At 47.1% G+C, this 20976-nt stretch overlaps 1 protein-coding gene across 6 annotated transcripts in view; it reads right to left on the reverse strand.

Moving 5' to 3' along the window:
* NRP2 (neuropilin 2) overlaps positions 1–20976 on the reverse strand; it is an 89658-nt gene that overhangs the window by 34690 nt on the left and 33992 nt on the right. For all 6 annotated transcript variants that reach the window (XM_069022263.1, XM_069022262.1, XM_069022261.1 and 3 more), the window contains exons 5-12: positions 20814–20969; positions 18766–18935; positions 17566–17721; positions 9061–9205; positions 8415–8764; positions 7122–7266; positions 3311–3427; positions 617–769 (exon numbers count right to left, since the gene is read on the reverse strand). In XM_069022263.1, coding sequence (XP_068878364.1) covers positions 617–769; positions 3311–3427; positions 7122–7266; positions 8415–8764; positions 9061–9205; positions 17566–17721; positions 18766–18935; positions 20814–20969 — 1392 coding nt within the window. The remainder of the gene's footprint in view (positions 1–616; positions 770–3310; positions 3428–7121; positions 7267–8414; positions 8765–9060; positions 9206–17565; positions 17722–18765; positions 18936–20813; positions 20970–20976) is intronic.

A 20976-nucleotide genomic window follows, 5' to 3' on the forward strand; every position in this document is an offset into this window, starting at 1 on the left:
GAACTTGGTCTATCAACCACATTGCCAGAGGCGGGCTCTCTTGCAACCCATGCCAGCACATCTCAGTGAGGTCCTCCATAAATTAGGCTATGTCACAGTCATGCAAATCTTCTGCTTCCAAAGCACAAAGAGAAAAAGAGCAAAAGTCAAACAGCTAGAAGCTGGCATTTTCAGCATTCTTAGGGCTTAGCTCATCCTTCACTTGGAGGAGACTGAAATCCAGCCTCTGCAAGCCCAGAGTAGTTGAAGACTATAGGCAATCTGAGTAACATATGAGAGAGGAAGAAATGCATTCTGGGGAAAAATCACTGGATCCTACAGAGGACATTTGGATCAGGATGTGGAACAAAGCCTGGGCTAGCCTTCACAGTCCCATGGGGTTCAAAGCCCAGTGTCTGATTCAAGGCTGTCTCAAGAGGACAGTTAGTGCCAGCAGTCACAGTCCTATAAATAAGTAATGAACCGTACAGTAAAGCATCTGAAAGTTTCCATAAGAGAAGTTCAGCTCTGCACAGCCCTCACAACTCATGATAGCTGTGCAATAATCATTCATACTGTTCACATGGAGAAATCCCCAGCAGCTCTCTCTTCCCTGCTTTGGTATTAATCATCTTACCAGGCACAGTGTCAGGGCTTGGTTCAGTGTTGCCAATCCAGGTGCCTGTAGGCTGAAAAGACCACGTATAACCAGTTGCCAAGTCGTGTGACCAACCACAAAGGTCTTCAGGAAGATCAAAGTTGCAGTTGAAGTTTGCAGGGAGTTGGAAATCTTATAAAAAGAAACAGAAGCAAAATGAAGTCGGATTAAAAAATGACTTACCCACGAAGGGTTGCTATTAAAAAACAACCCAAAACTAAAATAGCTGGCAAGCCATCAAAACTGAAGAAAGCATGAATCTCACTCACACTGATGCTTTTAACCTGTCTCACATTTCCTCAGCTCCAAGGATCAGCCTTAAGTTCTGCATCATCAAAATGTTCACACTACGTCCTGTGGCTAATCCACCAAACTAAGCAAATACAAATGCAAGAACCAAATGCTTCCAGACTCTAATCAGCACCTTCTCTTCCTCCCCTATAGTGGTCAATATTAAATGCCTTTTTAAATGTCAGGGAAGAGTCCTTCCTGAGTGCCCCATGCTCAGCAGTTCCTGCCTGGCTCCAGAAGGAGAATCTCAAGTGCTCCAGAAACCCAGCTCCTGAGTGACAGACCTAGCCACTTGCACCAGACGGGAGCTGTCTGTCATCCTGGAGAGCTGTCACTCACTGCTTCCTACCTTCTTGTGGAAATGTTACCAGGGAAAACGTGGGGCCACCATGAGCTCAAGCTTTGGATTCTGAGTGAAAGGAGCCAGCCGCTATTTTTAGCTCTGCTATGGACTCACCACATGGTGAGTCCTTTAACTTTGGGCGAGTCCTTTAACTTTTCATCTTGAAACAGGAGCAGAGTTAATTCCCCTGTGACAACAGCTTTGAAAGCTCTGGAGAGCTTTCCTGCAGAGACAGGGCTGTGGGCAGGCAGGCGCATGCCAGGGGCTGCATGTGGCAGTGAGGCAGCTGCTGGCTCCTTCAGTTGAGGGAATCAGTCACATGGCATAGAGGCTGCAGAAATGGTCTGAATCCGTACCAAGCACTCAGCGGACATGCACGTCTGAGCCTAATTATAGGCCAGGATTTTCCTGAGCAAAGAGGAAGTTTTAAATCACAGTGCCCACAAAGTGAGCAATAGCCAGAAGGAGGTGAGTGACTCAAGTGATAGGCATCAGGGGAACTTCACTGTGAGGGGCAGAGGGCTTTTTTTACATGCTCCCACTCCAAAATAAAACAATGCAGATCATGGATCCTTTTATTCCAATCTAATCTTGTACCCTGGAGAGCAGCATTGTTTCTGCTTGGCTGTCATAAATCTGATTGTCCAGAGAAACACACTCATTGTTTTATGGAGTATGAGAATGAAAATTGTTGCTAAATCTAAGGGAAGCTGACAGGGAGGCTGGTTCCACGCTCCACAGCATACTCTGCTTGCTCTCTTGCCTTGGATTGCACCCAGGAATCGTGTTCTTGCAGAGACTGGCCTAAATTTCCACTCAGCAGTTTCCCCAAGTGCCTCAATGGTTGTAGGGTTGCATAGGCTTATCACTAAGGCAAAGTAATAAGAATCAGGCCCTTTGAGCCACTTCTGCAACTTACACTTCTAGAACTAAAGTACAGCAGGATCCCCATGGGAGGTGTGAAAAAGCCAATTAATGTTCTTATTTTAATTTATTTATTTTAAAACCCATTAAATTTTTATCTGGGACTGAAAGCTGAGGTGACAGAAGTCCTGGGAGCTATCTCAGAGGATAGTTTTTCCTTGTGAGATTCTTGTTGAAGTCCTTGTGTAAATGCTCCAGTGCTGAGGCCCAGGCTCTGCTGTCACACCCAGGGGAATGCATTTCCTGTACACTGCACTGTACAACTAACCTTGCACAGCTCTTTCAAGCCCTCTCCTCTTCATCAGGACGTTTCACAAGCTTTAGATGCTCACATCCCCCTTGCAAGAAGCAGAAGAATATGCTGTCTGCTTTTACAGATAGGGATTTGAGGCAGAGAAGATTAGTCCTCCCCCAGCACTGTCTCTTAAGAAGCACAGCATGAGGTTTAAACTAACATTCAGCTTCTTCCATAGTCAGAAGAAGAAGGCAAGTGCTATAGATACCAAACATTTAGTGTACTTCTGACAGCCTGGGTGGGTGAAATCCTGCGTGGAATTAGCATTCCCCTCTCTCTACTGCCCGCACAAGGAGCTCATACTGTCCTCTAATTTTAAGCTGCTGATATTAGGGAAGATGATCCTTAAGCAGATGAGTGTTCAGGACATCAGTCTTCCACATATGTTGTGATTTACTTTCACAGTTGTGACTTCTGCAAAAGGACCCCTACATACCAGGCAGTCTGAATCACCTCTGAGTTTATGACATCCAGCCAAGGGGGTCTGGAATGGAGGTGGTTCTAAACAGGGCACTAAATGAGTTTCTTCAGGTCATGTAAGGAAGCTGGGAGAGCAGCTCTTCATTTCTTGTACCCTAGGGACCGAATTAGTTGCTATCTCTTGCTCTTCCATCCTTCCTTGATAGAACTTATCAGATCTTGGCAGATTTGTTTATAGGTTGGTTTTGGTTTTTTTTAATCCTGGCCTATCACTAATAATATTACTCTAAGCTTTCCAGGAATCAGCCCCATGTATTGAAGCTAATGGGAAGATAAGAGTATTTTCCTAGCTCTTAACCCATCAGTTACTGAGATAAAGATGTGCTGCTCTGATACATACCCTCCTCTTCTCCACAGCTATCACCACAGTCGGTTGCTTCTGCATCAGTTGGGTATGGAGTGGTGGTCTCTTCACTCTTCAAAGTGGGCACCAGTGTCTCTGCAGTGGGCTTGACATCTGAAAAAAATAGAGTAGAGAAGCTGTTTGCAACAGAGAGTACAAGAAGCCCAGGTAGAAGAAACAAAGCAAAAAATCTTTTTCTCATGTTCTTATAATGGCAGGAAGAGATAGAACAAGTATGCCATGAGATTTCCACGTGCTGCAAATGTCAGCATGGTTTGAACTTCAAGTGAACTGTCTTTCCATATGGGAGTTCTATGAATTTGGAATTCCCACTGAACAAGCCTCTTCTCTAGACATACACACTACTTTTTCTCTTAATTTTTTAATCTACAATCTACACTGGTGTTGGCAATCCACTTAGCTGTCATTACTGGATAAGTGAGATCACAGGCAGAACATCTTTTTCTTTCATAAAGGCATATGACACGTTAAAAAAACACAGACAACATTCCCACCAATTGTGCCAATTTATAAAACAAGTCACTCAAACCCACAAATGATGTAACCACAAACGGACCCAGAGGATCCCCTAGTGAGCTCTGGCTCACTGCAGAAAGCATCTGGTTTCACACTCCAGGCTCCTGACTACGCTTTCAAAGGGTCTCTGTCCAATTTCCCTTTCTCTAACGTGGCCCATGTGTAACAACCTCCAAGCAGGTGTCAGGGGAAATTTAAGCAAGAAAGGGAAGGATATTAAGATCAACAGTAAATGACATTAAGTTCCAGCATACTCTCTTTTTATAGGTGCATTAAGTGGAGTACAGCAGACTTGATTCTTTCCACTTTTAAAAAGAGGCAGCTTTGCTCAGTTATGTGTGATTGTGTTTCTTTGTTGGCACCCTTCAGGATATCTTTTAATAAAGCCAGAAGCAGGAGGAAATGCCTAAATACATTGAATATTTTCCATAGGCGCCTTTATGCCCTTTTATTTTCCTGTTATTAAACATGTTGTACATAAACTCTCAGGGTTTTTTTAACTTTTTTTTTCCAGTGGCTGTCTTTTGTTCAGGATAAAATACCAAATAACTCCAAAGTCTTTTAATTTGTAAGTTCAAATTTGCTACAACCCCATAAAACTCCAAATGCAACCAAGAAGCAAATTGCAAGCAGCCAGGCACAGAAAAATGTCATAAAAAAAGAATAGAAAAAAAAAGCAGCAGGTGAAAGCAACATATCAAAAGCTGGAACTTATTTAGAGCTGGTACATTTTTTTTGGTTGTTGTTCCTGTATATCAAGATTTATAGCTGAAATGTGACAATGTGGAAGGACCTTGAAAGCCAAGTCCCATATGGGACACAGATGCTGAGCGGATGTAAATCAACAGTGTTGCATTGCCCTGGACAAGCCGCAGAAATATATCTTGAAAAATCAGTTACCATGGCAGAGCCGCAACACGATGGTTACAAGAGATAATGAAAATAACAGGCAGGACAGAGTCATGTGTGAAATGGAAAGTGAAAAAGAGAGGTCTTGCTTGCTTGCTTTCACACTCCCTCCCTGGCCCTGTGAGTGTCTGTTCGACTGGTGGTAACTGCTAATCAAAATGCAAAGTCACTGAGCAATTGAAACCAGATGTTTGGAACTTCAAAGGAGAGAAACCCAGCTGCAAGTGAACATTCATCATTCTCCACTCTTCAGAGGAAAAATTTTGGCAGGTCTTTGAAAGAAGCCAATTGCTGACTGCCTGCTTCCCAAACTGCCAGCTAGTTTGTGAGCCCAGTTATGGCTGTTACCTGTTTAACTCAGTAATTAAGATGCTTGTTGCTGATATAGAAACACCTCGGTGCACATGGACTTAGACCCTTACTTGAAAATATTTTTAATCATCTTGTTTTAATCCATTTCCTAATTTTGTTCCCAAGCAAGTGTAATTGCCTGGGTTCTTGTAACCACTTTTGTAACGTGCCTGGGTCCTCCCAGCAAAGGAGGGCTCTGTCTTGGCATCGTCAAGGCCTGTTGCATGTAGCCAGCCTGGATTACGCATGCAGATAATGCCATGGGCTATCTCTGCTCCCCAGGTTGCATCAGAGATATAAATGCTTTTTATAACGTGGTGAATCCACAAGATTACAAGCCCTGCTCTGATTACAAACCTGAATGCCTGTAGATTAATAAAGCTACAGATATTTATGACCTGGCAGTTGAGTTTTAAATGTTACAATGTGCAAATTATTACCCAGACTGGGAAATGACCATAAAGCACCTCGCCTGGAAAAAATATGTGCTGTTGCTACTGATATTGAAAGATGATGCATGGACACACATCTAAAGGAAAATTTGGGCCAAAAATAGCACAAGAAGTTAAGGACGACAAACCCCTCCTATTCTCTAAGTTGGAGTGCAGTGGAAGGGCTGGCATGCACATGGCTGGAGGTCCTGTGTGACTGCCTCCCTTTATGGCAGTGGTGTAGTACTGTGATGCACCATCCAGCAATGGGCTGCAGAGATCTGGCAGCTGGAGACTCCTGGGAGTTGCAGGAAGCAGCAATGTGGGAGCTGCCTGACCACTTCTGCACAAAGCCTCAGCTCCTGCTTCTTGCACCTGCTTCTCCTACAACATCCTAAAATGCCGTCAGACTTAAATTAAGATCTAATCTCATTTAAAGTTTAGATAATTTACAATGGATTGCCAGTCCAGGGGGATATTTACCACTGACTTCAAAAGTGAAAAATTATCACTATTAATAGTGTGTACATGTGTTGTGTGATTTGCTGTTAAGTGTTTGCCATGCATCTTGCAGCACATCACAGGAGGAAATGCTAGTAAAGACTTCACGAGAGGGTAAAAAAAAGCTCTGTGTCTTTCAAGCTTCCTAGAATGGGAATTCTTACAAGAAAATGCCTTCTACAGATGTGTTTATAAAATGGAAATCATACCTCTTTATCACTGACATCTGGACTCCAGATTCATATGTAAGCAGATTATTAAAAAATAAAAGATTAAAAAAGAGGACAACTAGCTGCTGGCACTGCAAAGTTGGCATCAGACCCAATGACCCTTTGGGTGCATTTTTTGCTTTTGGGGATGAAACTATGGAGCAATCAATCACCACTGAACCTCAGAGGGTCAGAGGCACAACCTCTACTGATCCCAGTGAGTGTGTGAAGTCAGTTTTCATCTCTGTATTAAAAACAATGGTGGCTGAAAGGCATACATGTGTGAAAAACAGGTGGGCAAAAGTGAACAAATTTCCTGGGTCTTAGGGGTGTTTGTAGAGATGTTGTAGAGTTAGCTCCCCAACCTTGTCTGCAAAAAGGTTTCCACATTGGGTTCAGTGAGAGAGGGACTGTTGTTTTTACAGCAAAGCCTTGCTGTAGCAGCTCAGGATATGAAGTATTAGTCACTGCACTTCTGCTTCTCCTACTTTTTGTCTTACTGTTTGGACTAAAAAGCCCAAATGTTCTCTAACATAAGACTGTGAAAGCCTGCACAATAAATAAAAGATAGATAAAAGATCTGAAAGGGGTGTGAAGGGAGTTGAGGACAAATTCTGGAGCTCTATGTGAAAGCTTGGATTGGAGTCCAAACATTGTTGCTACATCCTGCATCGAGGCCAGTTCTTTTCAAGGTGGAAATACAAAGGTGGTGCCGAGCCACCCTACAAGTCTTGCCTTCATGGCTGCAGTCTCCCTGCCACAGCATGGCTGAAGTAGGACAGCAGGAATAACTTTAAGTTTGCACCTTGCTTGTTTAGTGCCAGGACTGGCCCCAGAGCAGCCAGTGGGCAGAGGTGTGAGGGTTCCTACCTGTCCAGTCACAGCCCAGCACCTCCAGGCGCATTCCGATTCCCGCTGGGGACCACCTCTCTGGGTGCACTCGGATGTACTGGGCAGGAACAGGGTCAAACCTCCGGACTTCAGGGATGTCATAGTGGATGTTGCCTTCAAAAAGCTACAGAGAGAAAAAGAGAGAGAGAAAAGGCAAGAGATGTGTGCATTTCACATGCTTTCAGCCAGACTTGATATTTTGGGTCTGGCAGAATGCAGCCACACTTTGAAACAGTTTAGCTGTCGGACTCCAGGCCATTGAGCCCAGCTGAGCAGAAATTGAGCTGTTCCTTCTCAGTTTTAAGAGGACCAGCCAGGTTGTTTCTAAGAAACTTGCACAATCTGTCCTGGCCTCTGCTGAGAATCCAGGGGTTAGGTTCTGATCCAAGCTATGCAGGGGAAGCCTGGGGAATATCCACTAACTTCACATAGAAATGAGATCAGATTTTTCCTTTGGTAAATAAAGAAGCTACTGCATGTTCTAGGATAGTGTAAGTGCTTGGTTTTCCTCAGTCCAAGTACTGCTGCTTTGCAGCTTACATGCACGAACTAAAGTCTGTGGGGAATAAACAGAGGGCTATAGATAGCATCAGCCCTCATTTGAAGATCAGGAAAAATTAAAACTTACCCAAATTTTAAGCAGAGGAGTATGCATAAAAACAGAACAGTCAGTAGCAGAGAATTTATTTATTCCTCATGCCCCCAGTCACTCCCATACCACTAAGCAGAAAGATTATGGGGAATGCCAATGATAAGGAAAAAATGTGGGGAATTTCAGGGTTAGCAAGCATAGCTCCGGATAGCAAACCACTACACAGGGTCACACCAGTGTGGCAAAGGGACTTCAGATATAGAAAATTTCCTAAAGAGAAGTCGTGATTCGTTTTCTTCTTTCAGAGGTGCACACCACAATGGCCACACCTTTCCCCTTAAAGTATGTAATTAGTTTGTGTAAAACATAACTGAACACACCATCTTTTGGACTCTGACATGCAGGAGCTGGGAGAAACAGCAGGTCATGTCCACATCCCCATGCCTGGTCCACAACAGAAAATGAAGATAAATTGACATCCCTGGGGAAAGGTGGAACTGACTGTCTCTAGTACAGATTTGGAGCAGCACTACGGTACACAGCTTGGGATTTCATGGTGACAACCCCAAGCTCCCAAGGTCACTATGGGCATGGACAGCCAATTTCCCAAGACCCCATCAGGCAGATTGAAGCTAGTCAGAAACATATCCTGTTTTGCAGCTGCTCCAGGTAGTGCCTACCTTGGCTTGCATTGTTTTGGGGTCCTGGATGAAGTCCCAGTCCTTTCCATTCATGCTGTAGGCCACCTTAAACTTCTTCACAAAGGAACGGGACTCGGTGGTGGTCACACTGTCCCCTCCACGAGCCCCCTGAATAATGACGCCTTTGATGTTCTTCGGGACGCCAAGGTCCACCTGCAGCCACTCCTCCCCAGGCTGGGCTTGGGGGACACGGGGAAACCAGCCCAAGCGGCTGCTCACCAGGCGGGCCATGCTGGGAGACCAGTCATAGCCTCTGATGGAAGAGGCGGAGATCTGTGAGTCAGGAATGAGGCCAGAAAGCATTCCGAGCAAGTTGGAGCAAGGTGAATCTGCAGGGAAGGAAAGAGCATGAACAGTCAGGGTTGTTGAAGGGAAGTGCTCCTGGTTCTCCGCTTTAAACTCTGGACACTAAACCAACAGCAGCACTGGGCATTTCCCCCTCCCTCCAGGACCTGGACTCCTGTTCCTCCAAGCACATCCCTTGTGATGGATGTCTCTATGCTGCTCACAGTGTCACCATTCCCACCCCAAGCAGCCATGACAGCGGCAAGGGACAGCACTCCAGGGCAGGCTGTTAGAGGGACAGAGAGCAGCACTGAAGCCAAGGGGAGAAGGGGACCCTCACCAGTGATGCGGCAGCCGTACAGCTCCAGCCTCAGGGCAATGCCGTTGTGCCAGGTCTGGGGACGGATGCGCACGAAGCGTGTGAGCACTGGGCTGTGGATCTTGTTGAGAACAACCTCTGTGGCATCCTCATTGGCCTGAAATGTCTGCAAGGGAAGGGAGGCACAAATGTACATTTGCACACACTGTTACATCCTCACCTGATAAGCAGTCAAAATAATCTCAGGAGGGAAAACCAAGGAAATGCTTTCTGATCAGGGCCAGCCTCCAACCCGGGCAAGCACCAGGGACCAGGAGGGAGATGTGAGCCACTGTCAGGACAGCATGGTGGATGGACTCACCTATCAGCCAGGAGAGCCAGGAGCTTTCTGCCTGACTGCCTCTCACAGCACTTTGAGGCACCTCAGACTATCAGGCCTCAGCTGCTTCGAGCTGCCAAACCTAGATGTGCTCCAGCACAAATGGGCAGATGCTCCCAAACAGGCTGATGTGCTGATGCATCCTTGCACTGAGCTCCACTGGCAAAGATCACGTGCAAGCAGTGGTGTGAGCAGGAAGGATGCACCTCTGCCTGGGGTGACAAGCTGCTGCCTCAGCCAGCCCCTGCCTTTGCCTCTCCCATGCACATGCAACCTGCCACATGGAGACAGCTCTTTGGGAGTTTATGATCCCACATGGTATGAAAAGGCTGCTGCCTTACCAGATGGCCATAATCAATAACTACCAGATGGATGTTAGAGCCACCTCTTCTGCCCATTTTTTTTAATAGGCCAGACAAGGACTGGATACATGTGTTTCCATTTTAGGCTGCAAAGCCACAGTGGGAAAGAGGAAATACCCAATGGGAGGGTAATTTTCAACCCTTTCTCTGCCACAGCATAAAGCACTAGAGCTCACTGACCAAGGCTGCAGGCATTGCCTGCTTTCCCTCGAAGCATGCAGGCACTTCAGGACAGGGCTAGACTATCCTCCCATCTCAGCCTGGAACCCCAACCACACTGAGATGCTGGCTAGGTTCTTCTACAAGCTCCTACCATGTATACGTGTACTAAGCACAAGAGTTCCCACTAAGTTTGTCTCAGGAAAGCAGGAGAGTGTAATCTCTGGCACCAGTCTCCTGTGGGAGGCAGGAGACAAACAATTCAGGACAGAAGAAGGGGTGAGGCGGTATCCTGGCTCCTTGCCTCGAATAGCAGCTAGGAAGCATTTTATAAGCCTCCCATGGCTCTAGGCTTGCAGATGACACATGTTACTGTTCTTCTCCCAGGATCCCGCACGCCAGGGTGTGCAGAGGGTGTTTACAGGGCTGTTCACAGCACCCCAGCTAGCTCTGGGCTGCCTCTGCACACCACCATCCAATTCTTCAGGGCAGGGAGCAGCCACCCCACAGAGGGACTCAGTTGCAAATCTGGCTGGTAATTGGGATGTGGGGTTGATGTGAACTTGAGCAGAAATGCTAATCTAGAGAATATATATCATGCTGCTACCGTTTAGCAACACAGCATGGTTTATGTGTTTTTAATATCCTATTTTATCCTGTCTGACCTCACTTCCCATCCTTTTCCTTGCTCAGCAGACACCAAATACTCTTTTTTTCCAGCAGGAGGGCTGTAAGAAGAGTGGTTACTGAGAAACACTCTTTGGGCATGTGTGTGTGTGTCTTGTAAACCCATGGGCACAGACACACACACACACAGTTTGAAAGGATATATTTCTATACTGCAGAAAAGCCTTCAGCTTTATGCCAACACAGAAGCTGACACAAAACACCTTACCTCTGAACCTAACACCGGAGGACAGGAAATGTTAATCTGAGCCGGTGCAACTATTTTAGCACAAGGAGCAGCATGTCAGGTCAGACCAAAGATCCCTCTCTCCCAGCAGATGGCTCCTAATGGTGGCCCCAGCAGATGTCCAAGGGCAGCAAGTCCAGTGGAGTCTTCTCCTGGCAACCTCTCTTTGCTTCCCACCATCAGCAGTGTGAAGACTCTATGAGCCAAAGGTTGCATATGGACCAGCATGTTTAACACTCACTGACGAGGTTTGCTGCTCTTTTTGATTTAACATATTTCAAGTTTTGTTCTTTTTAGCTCACTTCGCATATATGAGCATCAGGGGCCAGAATCCAAATTTACACCAGCATAATTTATTGCTGACTTCTGCACAGTCAAACTTGACAGAAAGCAGAAGCAGGACTGAGCCCAAAAACTCTATCACTACTACAGGCATTGCTGAAAACATCTCTTAGATGACCTTGGTCCCAACCACACACTTCCAAGAAGAGCAATTTCAATTCTGCTTTCGATTCAGAAATCAGCAACTTACGCAGGCTAGATCACATTCAACAAGCTATGAACTCTGAATCTGGGCCGTGACTCTCCAGACTGCCAGCTTGTGAGGGCAGAATTGGCACCTGACTTCCAGCTCTGCGATCAGCTGCACTGGCAGGATCTGTTCCATCGAACCTCGCTTCTGAACAGCCCCAACTGATCACAGCAAGTCATTGCTTTGCACCCCATTCAGCAAACAGAAAGGGGCCACTTTCAGAGGACATGTGCTTGGTGCAGTTAGAGACCTGGGGTATTCCCACATGCCTGCTTGTTTAGCCTCCGTCCCAAGTGGAAGTGCACTGTGAGCCTGCAGGACCCAGCTGCTGACCAGGGTCTGACCCTGACTGTCTGGTTTCCCTGTACTGAAAATGCTGACCCCAGAGCCCCAGCACACTGTGGAGAGAGGCCCATTGACTTCAACAGGCTCTACATCCTGCCTCAAATTAGCACTCATAGCATAGGAAGAACTAGCAAGAAAATGTGTGAAATTGGGAGTGCCAAGAAAGCAAAGATTTCTTCCCTCTCTACCAAAATAGAACATTGCTATTCCTCCCGTCCTATCTGCTTCCCATCCCACTCAGCACATATTTTGAGCCAAGTCTTCGAATGGTGTAAATCAACATATCACCATCGAAGTATAAGAAGTCACAGTAATTTACACCAGCAGAAAAAAAAATACCTGGCTGTGATCTAGGGAGATAGATAGATAAATAGATATACACTCAGCGGAGAGCACACATGCGCATGCACATGAACACACATTGAAAGGTGATGGAGCCAGAAGATGAATGGGAAAACCATTAACAAATTAAAAACACCTTCCAAGAAACAGTCAAGGGAACTCGCTTTCATTGCTGCATCAAAAAGCTGCAGCCTCTTCTCCCCATACACTGTATGTTTACTTCTGTTTTAGTCCAGACAGCAGGTCTGCATGTAAAATTAAATTGATAATCAATGAGAGCTGACCTGCTTAATTAATTTGCTGCAGAAAGCAAGTGGTAGGGGAGAGGCTGTAAAAGTAGGGGACATGATGTCTAGGCTAGAGGAGGACTGTGAAAGTTTTCTATGTGCATACACATGCAAGCTCCACACCAGCATTTACAAGTCGCATTTCTGACATGTTGGAACCATCATAGGGTGATGGGAGGATTTCTGAAGCTACATTAGTTCCAGTGGATATGGGAATTGTGCCATTGGCAGTTTGGAGTGAAGGAGATGAAGGACAGGGAAACAAAAAGTGCCATGAAGTTGAAGAGGCAGTGAGTCAGGGAGGGGTAGGAAGTACCTCTCTCCTGTTCTATTTATTATGCTGCTTGGCCACTATGCAATTTCTTGGGGAGCTAAAGAAAGCGGCTGAGGGAGGAAGAGGAGAAGGCCAGGGATGGCAGCAGCCCTGCCTTCGTCCATATGTATGCATCTCTTCAGACCCACTAGATTTACTGCAGGATTATGTTACTCCTGTGGAGACAGAGCTCTGGAACAGAGCATGCTAACAGGATTAGGGCTTCAGGATTTAGACAAAGAAGCATGAAGGAGAAAAGTAGGGGAGATTATTTTCCTTGTCAGATAGGGAAGGCATAAAATGGGGCATGTTTGATGGTGGGAGGATTCTGGCTCAAGTGGAGGGTGGATAGTTCTGGATTTATTAAATCCAGGAACAAGGAGTTAAAAGAAAAATGATACTTGGCAACACTCAACAAAGCACAGCGTCTGGGCAAGGCACAGTGTGCTGGGCTGGGTTTGCCAGCTCTGTGTCTGTGAGAGGCTCCACTCAGATTTGGGAGTCATCAGGGACACGAGGAGTGGTACTATGTTAGCCTGCAAAGGAGATATCAGGCCCAGAAATACAAAGCTGCAGCCTTGCTAGGAAAGCCAGGGCTGTAATTCTCTCCAGGTACTGCACCAAGGGTGAATGTGCAAGGCTGCCTTTGGCACAGCCTGATGTCTTTATCCTGCCTGCAAAAGCAGCAGAAGCAGGCTGGGACCTGGATGTTTCTGGGCAAATCCTCTGCACCATGATGCCTCTGCACAGAAACACTTGTGGCCCTGTGGCTCATTGCACAAGCTTTTCCTGTATTTTCCAGATAAAAAAGCCACAGGATTGAACGCTTTTCTCTTCTTCCTCAGGTGAATAAATACAGGAGATGCAATTAAGAACTGAAAAGACAGAGGAACACTCCTAAAGGAAGGCACAAGGGTCTCCAAGGAGTCATTCTCAATATTCACTGCCAGCACCAAAAACCTCTGATGTCCCCACCTCCAATGTGCAGCTGAGATACTGCTCTTTACAGCAATTCAGCCTTTGTGCAATTCAGCTACCACCTGAAATGCCACTCAGGAAAGTTAGCTAATAACAAGCACAAAACCATCAAAATTAGTAGGAAATGAAAAATGCACATCAGTTGGATCTTGCTGCCATTTCTTGTCCATTGACTTCTACAGGTTCTGAAAACAAATGTTTCAGTTGCATTTTACAGAGCAATGGAGGCAGTGAGAGCAGCACTCATCATGGTCCTGACCCACTCCAAATCCTGAAATCCATCCATCCCCCAGTCCCTCACGACACTAGATGATGCCCGTGAGCTTATCTCTGCAGTTACTAAGATGGAGCAGCTCAGACCACATGGGAGCTGGAGCCCGAGATGCTACAAGGAAGGAAGCGATCAGAATGGATGAGAACTTGGTTTTCTAATAAAATCCTCATCATTGAGTCTGTCCAAATAAAATGGACAAAAATAAAAGGTCAAATCCTGCCAGGTGCTCTTTTCCTTCCTTGGGTTCAAGAAGAGTTGTTGTTTTCTAAAGACATTTGCAGCAGACAGGGCTGCTGCCTGGAAGATAACCTCTGAGGCCATCAGCCTGGCCCCAGGTCACAAGAGGTGGATGCAACAAGGAGGGCAAGAGCCAGACCAGCCTTTCTGCAGCAGTGTTGGTTTGGCCCTCTCCCCTGGCGGGGGGATACTGGTGAGTAGTAAGGGGCAAGTGCGGGATGGCACGTGGTAGTGGCCACTCTCCTCCCTGTCTCCTCTCTCGAGGAGACACACAGGAAGACAGCTCAACAACTCTGGCCTGGTTGCTGGGTTACCCTCTCCCCCTGGTCCCATGCCTGAGGGAAAGACAGAGCACCACCCCCTGGACAGGGGGACATTTTGTGTGTGCTGGGCCAGGCTTTGTGGGGAGTGGGCTGCCAGGAAGGGGGAAAACCTGGCAGGGATAGGGTCGGAAGGGGAGTGTGTGAGTGTGGGGCTCCTGTCCTGCCGGCTGCCTTCCCACTGCCTCCTCATCCCAGAAACATAGCAGTGCTCGTCACGGAAACAGCCCAGCCAGTCCTGTCTGCTGCGAGCACATATTAATCACATTTTCCGCTGCTCCATCCTGCCTTTCCCATTTCCCTTGCTGCTGACTGCCAGCAGCTGGGGACTCAAAGGTGAGCCATCACATTTGGCAGGGAAACACCCTGGCCCCACTGTCATCTGAAACACCGGAGGGAGGGGAAGCAGGGGGCAAAAGAGAGGCGGTCAGCGCTTCCCATCCTCTGCAGGGAGCATCATCCCCTCCCCGCCCCTCCTGCACTCTCTGGTTTTCTCTTGCATTTAGCTCCCTGATGAAGACGTGAATGTTAGCTGACCCACCTATACATGGCGGAGCATTGCTTTTGGCCCACGGAGCTGGCAGAAATTCAGAGCAGTGTTTGGTACACCCCATATGCGTATGTGTGCATGTGCATATATATGTGTGGATGTGCAGCTATACATATGTGTATATATGTATGTGTCTATATATATATATGTATCTATCTGCATGTATATAGAGTGCCTGTCTGGCCACACCTTCCCTCCCTCCCTGCTCCTCATGGCACCAAATCAAGCTGCGGCAGACTTGACGAATCTATTTGGCATGGCTCGCTCCAGCGTTGCAGCCCAGGCTGTGTGGAGCTCCGCGCTGACGCAGGGAGGGAGCCGCACCTTGAACAGACATCTGGGAGCTTGCCTAGTCCAGGAACAGCAGGGATTAACGTGGGCACGGAATGTGGGGCCAGAGCCCCCCGGCACCAGCTCTGTGAGTGAGTGGCCTTGCCCTGGCCCCACTGCAGCTCAGCAGCTGGTGGCCAGTTGTTTGGCGGGGCAGGAAAGCAGTCACCCAGATGCGAGGGGTAGGCGAGCCACCAAAAAGCAGTTACTTATCTTCCAACCTTGGGAGGTGTCTGCTAAATTACGGCCAGAACATGGGAACGAGTGACTGGAACAGAGGAGTGAAAAAGAAGAGGTTTGAATTTTCCACTTTTTTTAAGAAAAGAGAAAACAGAGTAGAAAAAAGCTGACAGGAATCAAGGACCAAATCCTGAAATTGTGGCAATTCAGGTGGCTGTGGGACTGTTTTGGATTGACACCAGCCAGGCTTTAGGATCTTGCTGGAGCAATGTAAATTGACTTAGCAGCACTGAAACCAGTCATGCTCTCCTGCTCTGCCCTGGCTGAGGAACCAGTGTCCAACACCCAGGACAGCAAGGATGGGACATTTATTCTCCTCTGCAACTAAAACCACCCTCCAGTTGCAGATTCCTGGCCAGTAAAGACTTGAAAAGGTAAATTTATTCTCAGTGGTTATTTGAAACACTGAGCTGTGTACATAGCTCACCTCTCTGCCCAGCATGATGCATATCTCCTGCCTGCCTCAGCTTAAAGAAAAAGTCCCAATGAGTCCCCAAACTCACCTGGGGTGAGGAGAGATGGCCCCAGTTCACAGAAAGGTCTGCTGTGACCAGTGGGTCCTGGGAGAGCACAGAGGCTCCACACTACTGCATGGGCACTGTGTTAGGGCTATACATGAGCTCTGCCATGAGCTACTGTCCTGGAGACAGCCCACCTGAGATCTGGGGGAGCCCAGCTGAGGACTCCCCTACGTGGTGCTGGGCTGCCCAAGTACCTCCACTTCCTTACTTCTAAAATAGGACTAACACTCCCTCAGTGGCATATGAGGAGTTTAAACACTCCAAATATTGCAGGTATGAGACCCTGATCGGGACATCTGCACAGAGAGGACTCATTCTGGGAAGCAGAGGGAATTTGAACCTAAGACATACTTGTGGAGAAGGGGAAACCACACAGCCCGGAAGGGAAGGAAATGTCTGGATGAATCCTGGACAAGGCAGGCTACTGCATTTCATGCCAGCAGGGCCCATGCCAGCAAATGGAAGGGACAGCTAATTTAATAGAAGTGCTGAGCAATTGAAAATTACTGGGATGTGTGTGTGGGGGAGGTGTGTGGGACCCCAGCCACAGAGTTCACACAGACACACTATGGCACATCAGCAGAGAGGACCTGAACACGGCAGCTGTGCTGGTGGGTGCCACAGAAGAGTAGGAAAATGCTTTCTTGAGGCGCCCTTAACCAGGGAACAACCACATGACCAAAGCAATTGACAGAGAAAAACCTGCCTGGCACCATGGCTGCCTTAACCCTCCTCCCCACACCCCAAACCTCCCACGCACACCACTCAAAGTTTATCTTTCCTGGCCACACACCAGCACCCATATGGTGTGAAATTGATGAACACCCTCCCTTCTCCTTGCTCCCGTCTCTGTGTGTGTCCCAGCAACAGAGCAAGAGCATGCACAGCTCCCAGGGCTCAATGCACCCTTGCTGACCATCCCTGCTAGTGCAGATCCCACAGCTCTGGCAGCCCGAATTGTTTCCCATTATTTATTGCTCATTTTGTTCTCTGGGACAGTGCAATTGCCTCTTAGGATTTGTGCCCTTTCATTTCCAGGCCTCAGTAACTCCTGAACTACAGTTTCATGTGGTTTTGTGATTGTTAACCCAGCATGCAGACGGGTCTACGACCATAAAAGCTCAATGAATCTTATATGGCAAAACACAAGCTGCAAAAACATTTTCTCCTTCATTTGCAGTCAAAGAACATACTCTCACCACCACGAAAGATGCAGCAGCAGCAGCCAGGTTTTCCAAGGAATAGTTTTTCTACGTTGCTGTGCAGAGGAGAAAGGACTATTTCTGCTCAGAGCATCATCTGTCTTTTAGCCATCATCAGAAAAATGGTCCCTCCCTCACAGATTTTTAAACCCTCTGGGCCTGCAAAATCTCTCAGTTCTCTCCCCTCTTGTTGCCTGCAAGATTCACCAAGGTGCAGGCAAAAGAGACAAAAAGGCTATTACCTTGTGGTTTTTCCCATGTCGGTACATCATCCAGTCCTCCCCATTGGTGCTGACCTCCAGCTTGTAGGTACGGACATAGTAGCCCTTCTGGGTTTCTCTCGAGATGGCACCCTGTGTGGCAATGGCTGTGAGCACAGTCAGGAAGTGGAGGTCCACCTTTCCAAGGGAAAAAGGGACAAGAAAGAGAGTGGTGACCACCTGAGAGTCCAGAGTGGCTAATTAGTTCCTCCCTCTGTCTCTGAAATATAAAAAGGTGCAAATTCAGCCTGTCTCACTCTATCTGTGGATGCACAGTTCAACAGACATGACCCTCCCCAGGGCTGATTTCAGACAGATAGGACCCTGGGACAAGAGTAGCTAAGGATCTTGATGTCTGTTTATATGGAACCATCACAAAGCCGCCTTCTTGCCTCACACCAAGCAATAGGATCTGCACAGAAGCTCGTGTCCATTAAACCAGGACAGAGACCAACTTTTTCCATGTAAAATAAAAGCATGATATCAATTAGCAAGTGCTGCAGCTCTTGGTTTTCCCTTGCTGGTTTTTTTTTTTTTGCTTGTTTGTTTTACAACATGGGTTGAGAAAGGTCAGCAGAGCTGGCTTAGTAGCCCTGCCATGAATGAAGAATGAGACGTCTGCTAGGGGCAATGACATTCACCACCTCCAGCTCGTAGTGCCCTTTAGCAAGCAGTGTCTCCCAGCGATGTGACACAGCCAGAAGCTGTGTGTGGACACACTGTGGCTCTAACCAGCTCCCAGGGAAAGCCTTTGCTCTGTCAGCTCCCCGCCTGACACAGCCCGCTCACGCTCCCTGCATCACTGATGAGATAAATATTATTCTAGTTGTTTTTCTATGCACCCCCTGGAGACTTTGGTCCTCAGGCCAGTGGCAGAGTCAGTGGCCCTTGTAAGTGGCAGAGGTCTCTCAGTCTCTGTCAGACCGCTGGAAAGTCCATCAAGGTTTTGGGTAGAAAGGAGGGGGTGGGAGAGAGACAGCGGATGGAGTCAGTCCTTGTGCAGGCAAGCTAACAGGAGAGCCAGCCGGCCATGTTTCACTGAGGCATTGCAGCTCCCCTGCTGCTTGCTCCCCATGAGCCACAGAGGCAATAAAAAATTCAACAAGCCTTATGGTCAGGGGTCAGTTTAACAGCATGACACTCCATTTGGTAGGGGAAGAGGCGAGTGGGCTGGAAAGGTACCTGGAGGTACTCTTTGTTGCTGTCTACATTGGGGGTCCAGCCGTTGTCATCACTGTTGAGCCGGCTCTGCTGAGGGGTCCATCGCCCATCTGAATAGGTGGAGGAGGCACTGATCTGCATGTTGGAGATCCTGCCAGACTCCATCCCCAGAGGCACATTGCACTGAAAGTCTAGAGCAGACACACACATACACAGAGATTGGTTTACTGTCTCAGTACTTCACCCCCAAGTGAAAGGCAGCCCTGAACTAACCTCTCCATCTAACCCTGAGCAAAGCTGCCTGTCTGGAAAGATGAACAGATCTGCACCATCTTGCAGGTTGTGTGTGTTCACAGATGGCACTGAAAAATTACAGATAGGGCAGCTTTGTGTTTACAAGGCCCTCTGAACACTAATACAGGCTGGATCTTTCTCCCTTTCTCTATCTTCTTCACCTTTGCTCAGTTTTGACACAATTCTGTGCCTTCCCTCCCTCCACCTCCAACAAGATGTTCCAAGTACCCGTGTCACAAAGTTCCCATCTTCCTGAAGGCTGTAGGTGAAATCTAAGCACTGACGGACGAGGCAAGGAGTACAGACAGACACATTAGGAGGGTGCTTACTGTTGTGCTGCCAGCAGGAATGTCAAGGATTGGAATGGGCAGCTCTAAAGGTTTTGTGTGCATGTGAGAGCAGGGTTGCATGTGTGTATGTGTCTGTGTATATGTGCATGCACTGTATGTGGTATCAGGCCCATAGGGATTAACCAGACAAGATTATGAAAGACTCTTCTATGCTTTCATTTGCATTTCCTCACTTCTAAGGCTTTAAAAGTCACATTTAGCTCAGTTTTATGGCACATCTCATCTATTTTACGGCAGCTGTCCCGTAAAAACAATAGCAAAGAAGACAGTGATAGAAAATACTGCATGAGTCCAAGCGTGCTGCTACTGCAAACCAATGGGGCTCTACCAAACTGCCTGTGTTTTTAATGTGGCCAAGTCAACCTTGGGTGGAAATGATGGGCCAGGTTAGGATGTCAGTGCTATTATTAAAGTTTCAATTTACACCACCATAAATGAAAACAGGCCTGGCCCTTTAACAAAGGCTCTTGTGCTTGATTTCTCAAGCTTTGTGTTCAACATCTTATTTCCAACTCCTTTTAAAGGACAGAATAGAAAAGGGATTAAAGAACAGATCAGCTGAGTGTGGCAATAGGTAATGGTGAAGAGCTCATGCTTGTCTGTAACTCTCACAGCCTCAGCAGAGCATCCCTTACTCAATCACAGAGTAAGAGGTTGTGACCCTGCTGCCCTGGTGCTGCACAACCCCTACTCTACCCTGCTCTCTGTCACAGGCTTGCAGTGGCAGGTCAGGGACTCCCTCTCTTTCTCTGGGACTGAGGGGTGTCCTGAAGGCTGCTTCTGTTGTATCAGAGGTTCACTGGGAACAGAGGTCAAGAACAGTAGCTCTGATGCAAAAATACCATGGGAAAACAAATGAAACCTTTCCTTGCCTGCAAGTGTTACCAAAATGAATCAAAATGTTCTTTATTCTCAAAACACACAACTTACTCCTCACTCCACATCAATTCGCCTCCCTTATTAAAGGTTATAATCAAAATTTGGCTTGAAATTCTTAGAGCTTTAAGCAATCTTTAATTAGACAGCCAAGAAATTACAATTTGTGGTTTGGGACTCTGAATTTCTGAAAAACTAGAGAAAGAGAGAGCACATATTTTCCCTGATGCTTTAATGAATCTGCTGCATATGCTGGGCTGAAGTCTTCCCCTAAATCCTTTGGGCTGAGCACATGCATGAAGGATTCTAACCCAAAAGGTTTTGAGAAGACTTCACAAGCAAGTGAAAAGTCAACAAAAGGTCAGAAAGTGAAATTCTTACTGAAATCTCACTTCTATCAGAAACAGAGAACACACCTAAGTGGAACTGCTGTCTGCACTGCTGGTGGAGAACCAGCCCCTGGACACACTTCACTCCTGCATATGCCAAATGAAAAGATGGGAAACACAGGGGACACAACTAAGTCATACACACACATTTCCAACTTACTTTCTGGGACTTCCTGGTGGATCAAGTAGTACTGAGCAGAGAAACCGTCCTTAGCCACTGCCAGGTCCGTGTGGAAGGTGAGAGAGAGGACGCCAGTGGTTGAGCGGATGTCCGATGGCATCTTAGTGCCACAATACCTGCCTATCAAGGGGCCAACTGCAAA

This window comes from Aphelocoma coerulescens, chromosome 7 (assembly GCF_041296385.1).
Source record: "Aphelocoma coerulescens isolate FSJ_1873_10779 chromosome 7, UR_Acoe_1.0, whole genome shotgun sequence".
Lineage (NCBI taxonomy): Eukaryota > Metazoa > Chordata > Aves > Passeriformes > Corvidae > Aphelocoma > Aphelocoma coerulescens.